The following is a 19,141-nucleotide window of genomic DNA, read 5'->3' on the forward strand; positions in this document are numbered from 1 at the left end:
TCTCGCTCATACATGACTCTGCTGCTCCTGACTTGGGCAAAGGACGTGACCATACATAATCCTGGTGGATATCATTCCACCCCTCCCGCCTTTACTCTCATATCCTGGCAATTAACCCTGGCATGTTTCCGTCTTGCTGGAACCGCTCTGCTTTGATGGATCATAACTCCATGTCGAGCGAGGATACTGTGTCTAAGTTGATTCCCAACCCGCATGAGGCTTGCCCGTCTTCCATCCTTCGTTACTTTCGCCTCAACTAGTCTAGTGTCATCAAACAAAAAAGTAGAGTTTACGCTCGGCGGTCATTGCCGGGCATCATCTTAGCTGGCCGACTGATACATAGTCGAAGCAGCGTCCTGCCCATCAGTTCTTGTTATTCACAAATCCGAAACGATTTCTCCTTGCCAACATATTCTTTGACCCCATCTGCTCGGAGCCTGGCATCTTACCATGCTATCTGTTACCGAACTATTGGTTCCCGCACCCTCCATCACGCTATCGTACTCTGTACCACCAGCTCGGCCCTGCCTTTCATTCAGGTCATCGGAATCATCTTATTGCATGGACACTTCGCACAAGGCCCCGACTTTGCCAGTTCTATCTTTGAATCACCTGAGCTCGGAACTTCTGGCTCTTGTGTTCGAACAGGTATATCACAACAATACAACCAATTTTACCGATAGTATATGATACTAAATGCTACATTAGCTTCGTGAGATAGACTCACCAACGCTCACGTCTGTGCGTCTAGTCTCTAAGAGGTTCGATGCCATAGCTACGCCGATCGCCTACCGATTCCTAACCTTGAACAAATCTCTCGTCGCACCAGATGCTGAACAACGCTATCCTAACGTCTCTCGGCACATCTCACATCTCACAAATCATGTCACAATACGAAGCAACTTGGACCCCACAAGAATCACTGGAATATTATCTTGCATCAAGCGATTAAAGTCGGTTCGGTACTGGCACCCATTCTCGATATCCTCGTTCTCTTGCTGATAGTTTGACAACAGATGGCAATACATAGATGGCGACATTCCTGCAGAGGGTCTGTGGTCACCCTCGGAGCTCCGTCGCCTGCATAATTGCAACTCGAATAGCACCCGACTGTACATCGAGGACCTCCCCCTGCGACGAGACTACAACGGCAATCCATTGGAAACTTTTACGAGATCGATTCCCTCGGAGCTGTTGGCGTCATTGAAACTCGCCAATCCGATGCCGGTGCTATCAACGAGGCTCAACTCGTTAAAGCAGCTTTTGGTCCAATCTCGACAGCTAAAAGCACTACGCTATGAAGATCGAGGGCAAGGCACGTGCTTCAAGTTCTCTCCTGGAGAACGAATGCCACCCATCGTCAACTTGATGCTACGGTCATACGACTGGAGCCACACAGCTGAGGATGTCCAGAAACATTGGGATTTCTCCAAGATACAGTCGCTCGAGTTGATTTCTGTGCCCATCTTCAACTTCCTTCGCTCAGTGCCTTTCCGAGACTTCTCGGCGTTGCATACACTCCATGTGGAAGACTACAGTGCCCATCTGTCTGACAAGAGAGAAGATGCCACCATTGGGTTGAACTTGTTGGTGAAAGATCATATCGAGGCACTCGAGATCCTGAACATGACTTGCCATACCCGATTGCTCCAGCTTGAATCTATTGCAGCACATCAAAGGTCGCTACAGGTGCTACGGCTGAGGGACCACGTTGGGTTCTCAGAAGATGACCAGAAATGCCCAACCCTGGCACCTGTTGACTTGGCTCAACTGGGTCAACAGCTAAAGTGTGTTCACACTCTTGAACTTGACCTAGACACCAGACTATGCGATCCTACTACCTTTCTCAGGGCAATATGTGTCTTCCCAGCTGTGCATACGCTGACCTTACACGTCCAAACCATAATCCACCCTCTAGAAGAGGTGTCTCCAGGAGTCGACCGTGATCGAGAGGCTGCGATGCAAACCTTCAAACTACTTGTGCAGGAGAAGGAGAGACTCGGCTCTCATACGCCTTGGAAACATATCGTACTCAATGTCGGAGGTTGGAAGCGAGTCATGGTGCGGCGATTGGGTGATGTATGGCGAAGAAGGAACGAGATGGGCATTTACGCTGAAAGATGCTTTGTCTATGAACGCGATGCCCGCGACGGAAATGTCGCAGTGCGCGAAGAGGTCTGCGTTGAGAACACAAGCCGTGGAGGAAGCCCAAGCCCTTGATGGTATCATCAAAACTTCAGCGAAACTATGCATCGATGCTCTCACCGAACCACCATCCACTTTGCAACACCTTGCTACCAGTTACATATACACATGCACATCGGCAAAGACATTACATTAGAAGAAGCATTGCATCAACTTGCGTCTATTGGACTAGGCGCCTGGAAAATATAACGAAGAAACGACTTGATGAGCATAAAACATAAACATAATATATAGCCATTACATATTTCGCTCATGTTTCCGAGTTTGGCTCCCTAACCCGTATCCCATTCTCTTATCATTAGAGTCTACCCGCTGTACGCTGCCTCAATAGCAACTAGTCTTTGGCTGACGGCACTGAAACTTACGCGTGAATCTCAATGTTATCCCCAAGTTCCTCTCTGAACACACAATAGATCATACAGACACTCTGGTAATCAGAGTCCATGCCACTTATCGACACTCTCTTTCGCATTCTACGGCCTGCCCCCAAGCAACAAGTGCGTTTATCGCCCATTGAGTGAGATCCCAAGATTATTGCGTATCGAGAGTTGTGCTTCAGTACCGCCGTCTCAATCACTGTTTCAAGCTGAGGACTGACGCCAGCCTTGAGGGCATGGTAGTTCAAACAAGACTCCAGCAACAGATCAATTGAGCTCCGAGCTATCGAGAGATCTTCTAATCCATAGGGTCCAAATCTCCTCTTTAGCATAGAGCCTTTGCCTTGTTCTTTAACGACAGCCACCATATTTCATATACAATCTTGTTCTAATAGCTCATGGCCAACTTTTACACAACTCCAAGCATGATACCGATGTATACAGGCCAACCTTTCGTGATATGCTCACAATTCCTTTCTCGAAAGACACCTTTCTTATGTTTACTTAACCCCCAGAGTCAGTCGACACCTTTTTCAATCCTTAAACACCTCTGGGTAATTTCGTCTTCAGCAGGCGTAGAACGTAACTGCGAGCGAAGAGCCAGGTACCAGAGTACCATTCACCCGGAGGCCGTTCAAGGCAAAGGGGCTTCACTTTCGGCTGCGATGGCCCACCGTGTTCGTTCAAAGCATGTCGACGGCCTCTCAACACACCAGACTATTATATCCCTTGTAGCGTTCGCACAGAAAATGTCACTCACCCACAAGATGAGAATATTTCGTCACTAGTCGAGATCGTGTCAGATAGACTAGATATAACGAGCTGTGTAGTCTTCAGCTGAAGTTCATCGCCCCCTTCTCACACTATCGATTCGATCTTGCCATCTATGCCTCATGACTGGCTATTCAATACCTCCCCATTTTAGATGGAGTATGTAATCATCGGGAACGTCGCGAATCTCCATCTCGGTCGAGACCCTCACGGAAGAATTGACCAAACTACTCATGAGCGACACGCCACGGGCTTGCCATGAATCGGGATTTCCGACAGAGTCAAATAGACCAAGAGGCTATCTCTAGGTTACTGATGAGCTAATGACTCACTACGAGCCTTATGGTCTGTAAGGGAGTCTGTTCTCTTGACTCGTTTCTATTTTGAGGGTCTTTTCGGGCCCATCGTATCCAGCCCAGCCACGGGGAGGCTGGGCGGCCAAACCAGAAGCCAAAGCGATAACCACTTTAGCTTGCGTTGATGCGGGAACTTGAGGGATATGCCAAATAGGTTCATCCACCTTGAGTCTCGATCTTGACGACGGTGGAATCGTAACACCAAGCCCATAGACGGTCTCCAGACGGTCTCTCTAGAGCCAAAGTTAAGTGCACCCTTGCCCCATCTTGTCTTGCATGACGCCCTAAAAGCCACCCCTGTCGTGTGTTGGTTCCATCCCTTCTTTACCCGCGCGGGCCTACCCGTCCCTTTTCTTCAGCCAACAAACCCCATCATGATATGCCGCGATGCCTCATGGGTCCAGATACCGAAATCACTCAACGCTACTCAGCCACCAACCTCGTTCGAAATGAGATGGACTCTGACCGGTTTCTAATTGAAGAGAAAAGGGCCAGGCGTCTTGTTTCTCCCTCACACAGTGTGGAGCGTGCTGTTGTGTCTCCGGGTCTCCGGCCCGGCCGCATTAGTCCCCTTAAGGCGGCGAGTGTCGCCCAAGCGAGACGTACGAAAGTGGAAACCAGAATAGCTGTAGACATGGGCAATGGATCGAGAGAAAGGTAAGCTCCGAGGTCGAGTATCAGCAACCGATGCGAAGACCTGAGGAAAGCAAGTTACAGGGTACCAAATGGTTGATCTGAAGCCCTGTAGAGAATTTGGCCGACGGGCAAGGAGCAAGGAACGAGCCAGAAGAATCAAACAAAGGTATAGAGGCTTTTGGTTGACAAACGCTTTCCAAAGATGTTAAACAGTAGAGCGTTCAACGGATGGTGGTATATAACGACCAGCCTTGCTGGAAGGTTCTTATCGGTTGCATGTCTCGATGAGAATTCGCAAATTGCAAAGTGACAACCAGCAAGCCCATTGATGAACCACAGAAGCCGTGATAGAACTGCTGAGAAGAAAGGCCGGCAGCAAGTATAGGGCCCGTGCTTATCAAAGTACTGTTGCTTAACTTGTATCAACAGTAAAGTCATCGAGACTTTTGATACCATCTTGCCCTTGACTAGCTTCAACTGTGAACATATGCAGCAGCAACTTGGTAATGTCTAGTAATCCCCGCAAGGCATGATCTCTAGGAGCTAATGGCAGGATGCAACCTAGGACTCTTGTCTGCAAGCATATCATGTCTAAACTAGACCAAAACAGCGAGCCGACAATCACGAGCAATTCAGCACTTGCTGGCTTTCCTCAAAGCCGTGTAAATACAGTCGGCAGGAGAGGATTCCGAATAGTCAAAATGCAGGGACTCTTGGTGCATTACTCAATGCAGGGGAACGCTAACCAAAGTCTGGTGCTGGTTACAGATTATAGCCTCTGGTCTTTCCAGTTAATATCCGACTGGAAATAACACGAGCTAGAACCCAGCAAGGACACCACAACTCAGCAGTCTTGTATTTCTCAGATCGTGGGCAAAAGCACTATTTCTTTCTTTCCCTTTGTTTCCTTGTATAATCGTTCGCCGCCGAGTTGGTTTCTGGGATCGAGTCTGAGTTTGGTTTATCAAACATCCGAATAGCTTGACTGCCATAGCCAAAACTGTTTGGTCCCTTTAGCAAGCCAAGCAGAGGTGAGCTTCCCCGCTGGTGATGGGTTGATCCATTCTTCGAAGGGGGACTTGGGCTTAGTGTCTCCTATCGTTACGGTATGACGATAAAATTCTGGTCAGCAGAAATCTTGAAGATGGTAGCAATAGAAAACAAATGGTTTTTGTTTCAATGTCCAGTTGGACTTGATCATCGTTGCCTAGTGGGCATGTCTGATCAAAGCCCCTGCATCGTCCTCTCTCAAGGCGACCTGCCGTGTCTTGACGGAACTGGCAGCAAAGTGTCAATTGTTGATTCGTGCTCGGGAGCAAGGAAGTCCTAGGTTGGCGATTCCAGGCGCAAGCACTCTGGTCTTGATTCACACGCTGAAAGAATCGAGTAAGTCACGCGGAGATTCAGGAAACTCCTCTCCCTCGTCTCGTTCCTCTTGCCAGAGAAGGCTGTTCCCGTTCCAGACGGTTGGATATCCATAAACGTCAAGACCAGCCCGTGGCGTCGGTGGTTCCAGACGATACAGAATGGCTCTCGAGCCCTTTACCGCTCTTCATCTCCACAACATCCCGGCTGATATGATTCTCCCTCGGCCGGATATAGAAAGTAGAGGGTCCCTGTTCGCCTCGTGATGGAAGACGGCATCGCCGGAGTTGCTGATAGGGCGAGTCTTCGGCGGCGGCGGCGGTGATGATGATGATGATGATGATGCTGATGATGGAAATAGAAATCAAAGGCCCAGAACGGAGTTTGCCGTGGGGTTCATCTTTCAGCTGCACTTGCACTGCTGTTGCCTCTTCCAAGTTTCCAAAGATAACTGAAGCAGTAGAGTTCGATCCTTCCCGTTTGTAATATGGACCCGTCCGTTATCCCGTGACGTCCCGTCGTCCGGAAGCGGGAAGTCGAGGTCGGTAAACTCCTTCCCTTCTCCGTCACCATCACCGTCGCCGAACTCAAAAGGAAGTCAGGCAGAGTCACGACTGCTTACGGAGTACGATATCGGTAAGTGTCTTCAGCTCCCGTCAGTTTGGATCGCCGAGGCCGCTCACGGAACCTCCGAAGCTGTTCCCGTGCGCATCCGGACCCTTTGGTTCTTGGTCTCGGTTTGGAAAGGACGTCATTTGCATTCCAGTGCCCCTCGACCGCTCTTTACGAAGATTCGTTTTCGGCCAGATCTCGCCCTCCACGTAGTACAGAAACGTCCGCATGCGCCCCTTTCTCTCTACTTCTGCCTCCCGGTCCCGACAAGCTGGGATGACTACGCGAGCTGGGAGGCGATCCGGGTTTCCTGGTTCGCGGGAGGCAAAGTTGCACTGTGGACAGCTGAAAACGAAGAGTTTTCTCTTCTTCTTCTGCTTTAACTCTATGCGTGGAAGAAGCTTAAACCGAGTTTGGTTTTCCCAATCCAGAGTGTCGGGTATGGGCGTGTACGAAGTAGAGTTGTTGATCAGAAGTTGTTGGTGGTGGCGAGGCACAAAACACCAAGGAGAGATTATCGTCAGGTAGAAACGTAACTGGTAAATTCTGCCTGCTGTAGCTGTAGCTGTAGCTCCGAGGTAGCGTTTCCATACCTTACCCAGCTGAAAGCCACTTCTCCGAGAGACAAGAGATATCGCCATGTCCCTTGATTTGCATTCCTGCTGATGTAGACAACCCTGCAACTTCTTCATCACGATCTTCGCCCGAGTGCCTGATGATCAGAGTAGATTGATGTCTTAGACACGATACTCGTATTGCGACCAAAAGCATTTCTCCCTCTCCCTCCATTCTTCTGGTGTCTCAGAGAATCGCCTCGTTCCGTCGGGACGGTCCATAGCGGTTTTGGTCCGCTGCAATCTCGTGGTTTGGCATGTAGTATAGCTTCATCTCAGTAGCCCCTTTTTTTCCTGTCTCTGATTGCATTTTGTGAGGCCACCCGCATTCCATTGCGTGCAAGCATTTCAAGAATGGATATTTGTTTTTACACAGGCATTTAAGCGACATGCCTGTTACTTTCTACATCAGTTCATCATGGATTTCGGAGATTTAGTTCATGCCTGAGTCAAATGCCACTCAAGTTGCCTGCCCTTTTGATTATCACAATCCTTCCGTTAGAGACAGACAGATGGACTCATCATTGACTCTGAAACTTCGACACAACGTGCGACACGGAAACTTTATCAACATCAACTCGACGAATACTTTTTTCAAGACGGCATTCCCCAGCTTTTAGGGGAGTCTCCTTAGGGTGCCATTAACCTTATGGCGGCGGACTCGACGGAAATAGCCTCATAATCACGTTTTGACAGTGGCAGGCAACGTCTGTCTTATCACAGCTTGATCACATAACAGTCAGTTTTAGACACAACTCAACCTTTTCCTTCTCGTATCAGAACTCGTGTCTCGGTGGCAATGGGTAGTAGCCCAAGTCAGCTCAGCCAGGATGTAGACTACAGCATCAGCATCAGCATCAGCTCTAGACTCTCTTGTCGCTTGATCTTTACTGTTTGCATTACCAATATCTTTCCTCCCCGCTTTCTATGTTTATTAGTCTCTCGCAGTCACAATCACAATCGCTATCACAATCATATCACCAACGGCTTGCGAGGCTTCTCTTCTTCGAGACTAATTAAGACAGACAATGACTGACTTACACGCCCCCCTTTTTAGTACATCTACAGTCTACGGCTATTCCCTTGGCCGAACTCGCTTGACTCATTTCCACTTTTGCTCCCTTCTTCTCCAGTTCCCACGAGCGTCCACGTCCAGTCAGTCTTGTCTTGGGGACTACGCCTAAGGGCCAAGCACAGTCCAAGCAAAACCTTGCCGCCTCATCAGATCACCGCTTCTCAGTCTGTCTGCCAGTCATTCAGTCCTCATCCACTCACTCACTCACACGCCCCTCAAGTTTGTCCCCCTCTTGATCGCGGTGTCGGTCAATAGCCCCTCCTTCTCCTCCTCGCACCCCTTGCTTAGCTACAGTGTCTATTCTAATCCCCTATTCATGTCCAGATCCAGATCCTGATCCGTCCGTATTCCTCACTAGGTATCCCAACCCGTATGCATGCTCTTTCGGCAAGCCCTGCCCTGGCCCTAATCCCCTGCCGTTGGAGCGAATTTCCAGTGAGTGCCTGGGCAGAGAACGTTGCGAACCGGGTCCCTGGAATTGTGATGCACCACGGCAGAAGGGATGTCATTACTACCCCTGGCTCTATCCACTGTAATATCAATCTTTCAATACTAGAGAAAGGCGAAAATGCCGCGTTTATTCAGCAAGACTGCAAACGCCATGCCATCTGTCACGATTCATGGGAATCGTCAGTTTGGCTGACAAGATGAATGTTTCGTTTTATTCTTAGACGCGTTTGAGCTCAGACTTTTCAATATCAAGTAGAGTAACATGCATACGTAGTTTATTAGTAGCCCACCGCTTGGACCATTGGAAACCGGTGTCACGGCTATAATCGTCCGCTAATCTATCAAGTCTACGGCTCGTACCTGAGGCCAGAGTCTGATCTCGTCTCGTCTCGTGGCTCTTAGTCCCTCTGTAGCCTCGTGTTGCTAGCACAACAGTTACATCACCAACAAACAAGACTTCAGAGCTCAGACCAACAAATCAATTCACTAAAACTGCCCATGTCTTGCTGACCACATCAGCCAAAGGTCATGTGCTCTTCCCGTCCTCACAGGTAGTGAGTGAGTGGGTGAACTGAGAGTGCTCAGACCAACATTCCATATGGAAACCCTCAACTTATTTTTCAAACACAAGAAAATGGATTGACAGGGTATGTCCTGGCCGAGAGGGTCTGGGGCGGTGGGAATAGTCCGATGGAGGGAGGGAGGGGTATAGTAATGTCTCTCAATATTTCTCGCCCTCCTCTTCCTCTTCCTCTTCCTCCCCCCTCCCATCCCCCCTTGACAAGGCACACACACGCTCAGGGCTCACCCAGCACAATCAGCTACTAATGAGACATTATACACCCTTGGACTTGACTCGAATTGGGTGATCAACGCTAAAAGTCAACGGTTTGATAGACAGCCGCAAAAAGCCTCCTCTCTAGCCTCTAGCCTGTGCAGTCTGTACTTAGCCTGCCTCAAGGTAGCCTCTCTACTCTCTTCTCCAGAGCCTACTGTAACTAATCCCACTGCCCGTTGCATCAGCCAGCAATGGTCAGTCCACTACTGCACTGGACCACACTGTACTGTAGGTATGCATGCATGTATGCCGCAAGGCTGCATTTCAAGATGCACTTGATGACTGAGCCCCGTCTCTTACTCTTATTGTCTAGATAGCGGTCAATATCATCTCTAACCATGTGGATTGACTCTGTGATTGTCTTCTCTCTTTTTCTCTTTCTCTTTCTCTTTCTCTGTCTCTCTCTCAGTACTCTCTCTGCTCTGCCTACCCCTCTCTGAGCATACTCCATTCTCTCGCCTACATGCATCTACGCTCTTATCCCACCGCTCTTCGTAAACCAGACCAATATAGCTAGACTACTGCTGATGGTCTGTCTGTCTGTCTCCATAGCAAACAAAGAGCCGCCTGTGTAGTCTAGTCCGCCCCCCGCCATTCCATTCCATCCCATCCCCCGCGAGGCCCTTCCCTCTCCTTCTTCTGCTCCTCTCTTGATCAACCGTCAATCGGACAAAGTCAAACGCCGTTTCTGTCCCTCGGGCGAGCCTGGCGTCTGATCCAACCGTGCTGTAATGCCCCTCCAGTCCCCAAAACCTTGCTACTGTCAACGCCTCTCCCGCTTCCATCCCCCAAACTCTCAGTCTCAGGTACATACATACTTACCACCTAGGTGAATAGATGCCCATGCCGTGCGAATCTATATCATCATCAAAATTCAAATCCTTCTGCCTTATTGCTGTACCTACTCCTTCCCACTGGATACCCTGGTAAATCTCAACGGTATCTGCCGCGTATCCGCCGGGAGTCTTCGGGTGACACTCGATGACCATGCATCCGTTGCTTGCCCACTCCCCTAACAAGATCGTTGTGTTCAGTCCATGCTGTAGAAACCCCCCTCGGAGAGGCCTGTTCCCTGCCTGGCCTCTGGCCTGCCTAAATCCTAACTTGGGCATTTCTAGTTGTGAGCTCTAGTCTTTTGTCCCTGCTTGTTGGCTTGGCTTGGCTTGACTTGACTTGATTTGGCCTGAGCCGTTCTCTCTTTCTGTCCTCTTGCCTCCTCGTCCCCTCTCCAGTTTTGTGCATCTCCGCTTACTCTTTAGCTCAGTATAATACGGTGATAATCAACCACGGATTCCATGCTCTGGCCCCCAGTTGGGAAATCAATGGGCTATGTGTCTACCAAGTAAATAAAGGTTGGTGGTTTTAGTGCATCACATAAACCCATTCAGTACCTACAGCCAGTGCCAACTCCAACACCACCTGCTGGTAGGTCCTTTGAATTTAGAGCCACTCATTGGCTCGTTTGCCCCTCTCCGCCTGGACTTGCGCCTGTGACAAACCAATCATTAGCTGGGCACAGCGGAAGCAAGAGCCTAACCACCGAGTCCCAGTCCCGAGAGAGACAGAGAGAGATGTGCTCGACGAGACGGTATGGGACTATACAGGCACGCAGATGTCTTCTCAGCATAAAGTGACCTTGAACTGAAAAACCTCATCACATCACCTACACATCTCGATCAAAATCACAACATATAATTCTGTTTATACATGGTCATCACCCTATTGGATTTGACCATCGGGATCAGTACTCAAGTACGTAGGCAAAAGAACAACAAGAGTTAAAGGAATCTTCAGAATCAACCCCACAGCATTTGCTATCATCCTCCTCTCAGAGCCCTGAGCTCTCTCACTCTGTTTTGCTTGTCATCTTCTCCTCCAGTACCTTTTGATAGGATCTGGCTTTTCTCTTTCCTCCGTTCTCCAGAACACCCTTAAACATCACCCGAGACCATATCGCTACGGCTCTCGTTCTCTCTACCCAGATGGCAACAATAGCAGAACAGACAACATAAACAACACAGATGTACAAACGTGACAAAGCATCAGCATAAATAAAACCAAACCGTATGGTGCCGTGAGGCTATCCGTCTTTCCTGGAAACACATAGTGGCCGACCGATTAAAAATAATACAACGACTTTGCAGTAGTTGCTTTTCGGGCAAAATCCTTCCCCCCCTCCGAGAAACGAACAGTCTGTCAAGGACAATTCACATAAAATCAAGTGCCGTATAACAAAACGTCCAATAAACCTTGAGAACCGAACGGAGGGGTTGTTTGTCGCCAAACTCGCGTCTTTTTCTAGATCCTGACAACTTGTCCTGTATTTGTTATCGCGATCCCCCCGCCCGCTGTTTTTCTTTTTCCTCCTCACTTGAGCCACGCTCCTATCACTTCCCGGTCAACGAAAATGTGGACGTGTAGTTGATTCGGAAAGGGTATTAAAAACAATGCATTCGTCATCAACTTGTCGGCAGCCTTCCAGCGGAAACCAACAGACTCTTCGGTAAGCGTTGTCATTCCGTTGACGTGTCCGGCAGCGTCAACTCTCACCATGCAATCTCCTTAGCGGCTGACATCTCGTCGTGCGCCAGGCTGACCAGGTACAGGTCGGTTGAGCCTGTCAATCATGGTCTTGTCGATATCGCTTTTGTCTACCAAATTGCTCAGGCTCATGATCGATGTATTTCCTCCTTGGGACTGCTGTCCCTGTCTCGCAGGGGTGGACGCACCACTAGACCCATTTTGGCCTGTCGGGGAACGACCGCCGGGTGCAGAAGCTGCATAACTACCAGTTGTTGCAGCTTGAGGCAAACTGCCACTCGTTGGGTTTCGTGGGCTCTGTCTTGCACCTTGATATGGAGGGTACCCCACTCCACCAGGGCTGCTGTGGTTTGAAAATTCTGCTGGAGACCTTCTGCGCGGGTCTTCATCCACGGCACTTCGTGGAGGGGGCAGTCTATAGCCTTCATCCTGTTCTTCTGACGTCCTGCGACGTCGTCGCCCTGCAAGCTGGCTGCCGTCATCGGTTCTCGCGTCGCCATAAGACGAAAAGGATTCTGTAGGTGACTGGACAGGCGCGTAGTAGTTCCCAGGAGGGGGAGGGGCACTAGCATGCTGATAAGCAGCATGGGGTGGTGGAGGTGCTGGGACTGTGCCTGGGGCCAGTGGTTGCCCATAGGCACCGAAGAGTTGAGTGCCCGGGGGTACACCTCCTGGGAGAGCTGACACGGGGATAAAAGCTGTTGAGCTTGAAGAAGATACGGGCTGAAAGATACATTCTTGGTTCATACGGGCGCAATTCTGGCATTTGCCACCGGGGGCGCTCTGGTAGCCGCTGCAGCGGATCTATAGATAGTCAGCATTTTTGAGCGACAATGGAACAACCTTCAAACATCGCGTCAGTCACAAACCTTTCTCTTCCGGCAATATCTGCAAGCAATTGATGTTCGTTGTCGCGGGGCTGCCTGTGTCAGAGGAGGCGCACTGCCATGTCCGACTGGGTATTCATAAACGCCGGCGGGGATGTGACGGTAGCCTGGGTGGCCATTTGGCGGCGGAGGTCCTGGAGGAGGAGGAGGCTGTCCGCGGTAGTAGGCATAGTAGGGATCCGTGCTATACGCCTCTTGCCCGTATGGTGGACGGCGGTCATCATAATAGCCACTACGTTGGTCCGGCGGCGGAGGAGGATAGGCCGAAGGTCGGGGATCAGATTGCGGCTGCAAAGGCGGAAGGTACTGTTGAGGTTGACCGGGCGGAGGCTGATGGCCGGGAGGAGGGTAGCCATTGACGGTGTTGGGAGATGCGTATCGCGGGTCGGCAGGATAGCCACGTCCCGGAGCTGCAGGCGGCGGGCCGTAACCACGGGAGTCGTGGATGGAGGGCAAAGTAACTGATGTAGCCATGCTGGATGGAGGAGCGTCGGAGGGCCGCTGGGCGGTATCCGGCGGAGGGGGATAATGTGACTGGGGTCGAGTGTGAGTGTCTTCTGGGCGGCTCTGCTGGGGATACTCTTTTCGGTAGCTGTCGTCGGCCATGCTATGTTGAGGCGCCAAGGGCCACAGACGGGCAGATGCGGTCAGCGACGATGATACCAGATGCGTGCAGTTGAATAGTTTGAGGGACGTTTCTGCAACTGAGCATTTGGTGGCGGAAATAATCCAAGACGAAGGCGAAGTGGAGGGAAAGGGAAATAGTCAAGTAATCTAAACCGAGTCGTCGAGATCCTAGGCTGTCTTTTACTCTCTTGAGCTGTCGCGCGTGTCTTGTGCCTACTGTATTGTAGGTTGACGGGATGACCGATTGCTGCGAGTCAAGAATGAGTGAGCGAGTGTATGTCTCGGCGGGAGATGACAGCAAATTCCACAAGGTCTTGGAACCGCAATCCTAAGCCTGGCCTGACGGAGGTTCTGGTTCCTGAGAGGCGGAGGAGTATGAAAATGGTCTCTGACGTGGGCGGGAAGAGTGCGGCGGGACAGGCCGACAATTATAGCGAGGGAGGGAATGGGATGGGAGGAACCTCCGATCCAATCTGATCCACGTCGACGGTGTACGTGCGTGCGTGCGTGCGGTGCGGTGCGTGGGAAGAACCAGGAACCACCCAACCGTAAATGGAGCCTGGGGTTTTTGGGGATTGTGGATTGTGGATTTGCTTTGCTTTGCGAAGACTGGGATTTGAGACTTAAGACTTGGTACTGGGGGTGAGGGGAGAAAAAAATAAAATAAAAGAGGGGACAGTTTTGGGCCCTTTTTGCCCTTGCTTTCCCTTTTTTCTTGGGGGTGCGGAAATAGTCAGGTGAGAGACAAAATATGTACCGTCTCCCTCCTACGGGTGCTGGTCTGTCTGTCTGTCTGTCTCGCTGTGCGTGTCTGCAAGAGGAGATATCCTCCCAAGGAAGCGTTTGTCGATCGACGTGGGATTGAGATATGTCTGACGCCCCGAACAGAAACGGAAAGAGAGTTGTTTGTTCTCGTTCGTGAGCGTCCTTCCTTCTTCCTTTTTCTTTTTTCTTCTTTTTTTTTTTTGTGAAATTTGTTTCTTTTTCCTTCACGGGCGACAACAGAGCATGTACAAACGAGGTGCCATCCCCTGGACCAAGGTCAAACAGGAATGAGGTTACAGGTTTGATAGAGTGTTTTGATTGCACTTGATGGGAATGCTGATGGAGAAGAGGAGGTTGCGAGTGGAGAGTTGAAGAACTGAGAGATATGTATGATGGAGAAGTAAGAAGGGGAGGTGAGGGAGAGTTGGGTCAATGTTAAGGTGAGGTGAGGGTAAGGTAAATTCAGGGCAGGTGCTATACCTACCACATCAAGCTACAGGTATCCTGTCCCTACCTACGGTAAGGTCTGTTCCTCTCAGAAGATGTCCTCATCCCATGCAATTGCGGCGACAGGGAAGTGGGGAGCTAATGGCAGGGGATGAAGGGGCGTGAGTCTAACGAAAGCGACCAAGAAAGGGTTTGTGCGAGAGGGGCCAGGCGCAGGTGCAGCGTGCGTGGTGTAGTGCTGTGTAGTGTACGCCGTAGTGCGCAGTGTAGGTAGGTAGTGTGTGCACTGCAGCTAAGGTGCAGCAGAAGGAAGGGGTTTTTTTCTTAGGGCGAGATGTTGTGGATTGACCGACTGAACTGAACTGGCTGTGGACTGGACGGACTGGCTGGCCTAGGCTGGCTGACTGGCTGGCAGGACAGTGGAGGCAAGTGGCGGAAGGCCAGGGCGGGAGTAAGTTAATGGGACGGATGGGCCGGTGTCGTGCCGTTCCCAGGGAACCGGCCCCAGCTAGTAGAGGTAAGTTAGCAGGGCACCTCATGGACCAAAAACCAAAAAAAACACGTTAGGGACAGCTCCCGTCCTCGGGGTACTGTAGTGCACTGTATCTAAGTATGTACTAACGCAGGCAAGCCCCTAAGGCCTAAGACCTAAGACCTGGCACCTAAGGTACCGTACCCGCTGCAGCCCAGCCCGAGCAGCCTGCCCTTGTACTCTGATTTAAGCCCCGGCAAGCACTGTGCTGTACCCAGGAGCCCGGCTACCAGGCGAGTTCGACTAAAATATTACTTGGGTTAGTCTGGAAGCAAAGCTGCGAGTACGGGCAAAATGAGATTCATTCACGATCATGATCTAAGCCAAGTCTCTATCCCGTACCATGCAATATAATAGAGTAACATACAGTACGGACGTGCAAACTACCTAACACAAACTAATCTGCGCAAGCGCCTATTCTGATACAAGCTACCGATCTGGCAATGGGAGACTATATTTAACAGACTTCCAAAAAGGCAGGCAATAAAGACTTGGTGTTGAGGAAACAAAGCATAGGACCGGGTCCAGGGCGTTTCTGGCGTTTCTGGCGTTAGAGTCGAGGGCTAGAAGCCAGCCCGTCTCGGGAGATGAAAAGACCAGCTGAGCACGTACCAGAATGAGAATGAGAATAACAATAATACGGAGTAGAGTGGACTGCCTTGGGTGTCACTGACTGATTCAAGCAAGCTGAGGTTAGGTAGCCAAGTGGAGGAATGGCAAGGCTACACCAGGCTGCCTATAATAATAACACTATTCATGCCCATATGTTCATCGACGCCTCGAGGGCCGGACCTTAAGCGATTGGCTCAGCGTGTATCGCAACGTATTGATCGCATCGTCTTTGTTCTTTTGGACCAGGGCCCCAATTCGAGCCCATGACATGACACAATAGAAGATTGCTTCCTGCTTGATATGCATCCTTGATTCAATAAGAGACAAACAGAAAGAGGCTTTCTATGGGGAGCTGGAGATCCTTCGAGGTGCGGAAGGCTATTGCCTCCAAGCAACGACTATCGCGCCGAGACATTCAAGCGGTCAACGAGCGGAAGGGCAAGGCAGCGGATGAGTTAGCACTTAATTATCAATAAGGAAGGGTAATTGCGTAGACCAAATCAAGTCTCAGGTCAATATTAACTCAAAGCAAATGTTAAGAAGCGAGGGGCAAGAGAAATATGCTTGGACATTGGGCTTCTCTCTCGACTGGAATGTCCGCCGACAACCACATCTCAACGGGCACGGCGCCTCCCTCTCTCGCGTGTCTTGTCTAGGTCTGGGCATTCCCTGGTGGGCTTCCTGAGACCATTAGACTATATGTTCGTCAATCAGATTGATTGATCATAACTTGGCTCAACGATCCACGCCCGTCCCTGTCGACTAGCTCTTCTTCTTACCTGTCCAAGCTCATCATATTTGTGTCGCTCCTCTCCCTCGATGCATCCTATGTACGTTCGTTCAACGTCTGGATGGGAGCATACCATATGGGAGACGATACAGCCAGACACAAGTCCTCGGCATAATAAACAATCCAGACTGAATGCGGCTTGCCAAGTACAGTTCCAAAAAATGACACACCGGCACAAGCGCGGCAATTCAAGGTTTAATTCCCGTACGTACGTAGTTGTAAAGGCCAATATGCCACAAGGTTTGTTGAGCGCCCGTCGTTTGCCGCTTCAGTTAGTAACAGTCACAAGGTCATAGGTCTGGTGGGTTGGTGTATTTCGAAAGATGGGAGACACAACCCAGATCTATGAGAGCAACAACCTCCGCAATATATCAAGGTCATGCTCGCGTGTCGCGCAAAGCCAGAGCAACATTTTGATCGGCATCCAAGTAAAAGAATTTCTAGATATGGCCAGTGACCACACAGCAGTAAAGGATTTTGTATTGGCGAGGGGCTCTTCAGTGTCATATGTTGATATTTTGCTGTTATTGGCAATCTTTGTCTTGTGGGTGCTCATCCGTCCCAGCGGTTTGGAAAGGGTTCAGCAAACCAAGGCTAAGGCATGACCGGGGAACAGAGCATAAGGTAGGGCGCAGCAGCACGAGACGTCACAGGACATAGTCTTTCTGGACGTGTGTGCGGATGCACCAGTGTACGAATACCGCATTCTCTGTGTACTGTCTGGCGTCAAATCAACCGGGCCACACACGCTCGACACCATCTCGCCCTTCAATCATGACTTGGCTGTAGCATAATTGCTGGTACCTTACAGCAGTCGAGGGGTAAGTTGAACAGCCGAGGAGGCGACACAAGCGGCTGTGGATCCATCCATTCTGGCCAAGGAGATGCCGGGCGAGCCCAGCTGGTGTTTGATTCCATTCAGAGCATGGCTCCGAGCGTCTCGCAGCCGCATGGATGCATCCCGCGCCTCAATAGATGACAGATGCGAGTGATAACTTCGTTGGTAGACTACAATTCCTCTGTTTTATGGCTGAACAAACGCCGGATCCGCCTACAAAGCAATCGCAGGTCTTGTGAATTAGTTGGCGAAACAAAATATGTTTCTCCCCAAGTGTGCGTACGTGCGCCGGCAAGCATCTTTGTGGATCACCCTCTAACCAGGAAAGACAAAAAACGAGAGCTTTGCACACACGAAAAAAGGGAAAAGTGTGGTTGAAGAGCTCGTGGAGGCCCATTTGTGAGAGTCGTGGTTGATAGACGTACGTAAGAGTTGGACAGGTGGGCATTGATAGCCTGGATATGGCCGAACCTATCAGAGGTAAGATGCGCCTGGAGCTCAGAAAGCGACTTGCTAGATGTGGCATCAGCTTAGGTTAGGTAGAGACATCGTGTCCAACCAAGTCAAAGGACATGAATGAAGCATATCCAAGAGGCTCTGTAATGCTTCCCATACCTGAGGACACACATACCTACATCATGAAAGCTATCCGCTGAGTTGAGTTAGTATCCGGGAAATTTATCCTATCATCAATCAGTGTAACGCTACTGGGGTTCTCGTCTTCCTTGTTGGAAACAAGGACAGAACAATCTGTAGATGCTGTCAGGGCGTTGCACTGCGCGGGCGAATGGTTTGGGGTTTCTAGGGCCCTGCACCTTGGGTCGCTGCGTGTTCTGGGGTTCTGCGCTTGTTCCCGACGGCGGGTTGCAGAGGCGGCCGCAGGATGCATTGTGAGTGTGTGCCAGATGTTCTGGGTGCCGTGCGTATATAGCCTCTCAGAGGGGTAGGTCTATGAAAGATGATGATGATGTTGATGATGATGCTGGCAGTTTGAGCATGAGTGTGAAAACGACCCTGACCCTGGTCACGGTCGTGGGACATGGCTGCTGGACTTGCTTGGTTTGGTGGACCTCGGTGCGGCGGATTCGAGCCTTGGACGACGATAGTGGAAATGGCCGACGCAATTAGTTAGTGTTTCTTTTCATGCGAATCCCTTGTATGTATCATTCATGCAACTCAACCGCTTTCTGCTTCGTGCAGTGGTCTCGTCTGCTCCCTTGCAGTTCACTATTTCAGGCCCTCTGTACAGTACAATGTGAATCCTCTCATTGTCTGTGTCAATTCAGTGTTTCTTGCCCGTTCGTTGTTCTGTTTCTACTCGAAATCACGCTCAAGTCACATCGGCAGTGTTTGTGGAATGAGCGAGAACGATAAGCTCGATGGCCCTCGCTCTGACGTGAATTTGCCGGCCGAGGAATTTTATGCCCTCGATTGGTCATGTCGTTCGAAATGTTGTTGTCGTTTGTTGACAACCCGTGAACTCAAGTTGATAAGAATGAACTGGGATATGATGCATGACGGCTTGCTGAGATGACATGAACAGGGCCAAGGTCGGTCTCGCCAATGATCGCGGCTGCACGGCGCTGGCCTGGGACGGTCCGGCCTGCGTTAGGGTCCAGGGACGCTGAAACGCTGAGACCATGCCAGTGAACTTCTGATTCCACCACCAATCGAGGGCCTCATCCATACCTAACTACATACAAACACCCGTTACCGATTTTCTTCCTGGGTGTCTACTACCAGAGTCTCCTCCACGTTATTTAGTGTCGGTGAATCGAAGGTAGACAGTATGGGGAATTGTAC

General features: G+C 50.3%; 3 protein-coding genes across 3 annotated transcripts; 1 reads left to right on the plus strand and 2 right to left on the minus strand.

Moving 5' to 3' along the window:
- Window positions 1-450: 450 nt before the first annotated feature.
- Window positions 451-2,220, plus strand: FPRO_09124 (uncharacterized protein; the record flags this gene model as incomplete). Its single annotated transcript, XM_031232482.1, has 3 exons — window positions 451-648; window positions 709-962; window positions 1,017-2,220. 3 exons carry the CDS (start codon window positions 451-453, stop codon window positions 2,218-2,220), a joined length of 1,656 nt encoding a protein of 551 aa, XP_031082415.1.
- A 4,146-nt stretch (window positions 2,221-6,366) lies between these two features.
- Window positions 6,367-6,963, minus strand: FPRO_09125 (uncharacterized protein; the record flags this gene model as incomplete). Its single annotated transcript, XM_031232485.1, has 1 exon — window positions 6,367-6,963. The coding sequence occupies one exon, from the start codon at window positions 6,961-6,963 to the stop codon at window positions 6,367-6,369; it is 597 nt and encodes a 198-aa protein (XP_031082416.1).
- Window positions 6,964-11,861: 4,898 nt separating this feature from the next.
- FPRO_09126 (uncharacterized protein) lies at window positions 11,862-13,333 on the minus strand (the record flags this gene model as incomplete). The annotated part of the gene is made up of 2 exons (XM_031232486.1): window positions 11,862-12,644; window positions 12,710-13,333. The coding sequence occupies 2 exons, from the start codon at window positions 13,331-13,333 to the stop codon at window positions 11,862-11,864; spliced, it is 1,407 nt and encodes a 468-aa protein (XP_031082417.1).
- Between the last annotated feature and the right edge of the window lie 5,808 nt (window positions 13,334-19,141).

This window comes from Fusarium proliferatum (assembly GCF_900067095.1).
Source record: "Fusarium proliferatum ET1 genome assembly, contig: FPRO_scaffold006, whole genome shotgun sequence".
Classification (NCBI taxonomy): domain Eukaryota; kingdom Fungi; phylum Ascomycota; class Sordariomycetes; order Hypocreales; family Nectriaceae; genus Fusarium; species Fusarium proliferatum.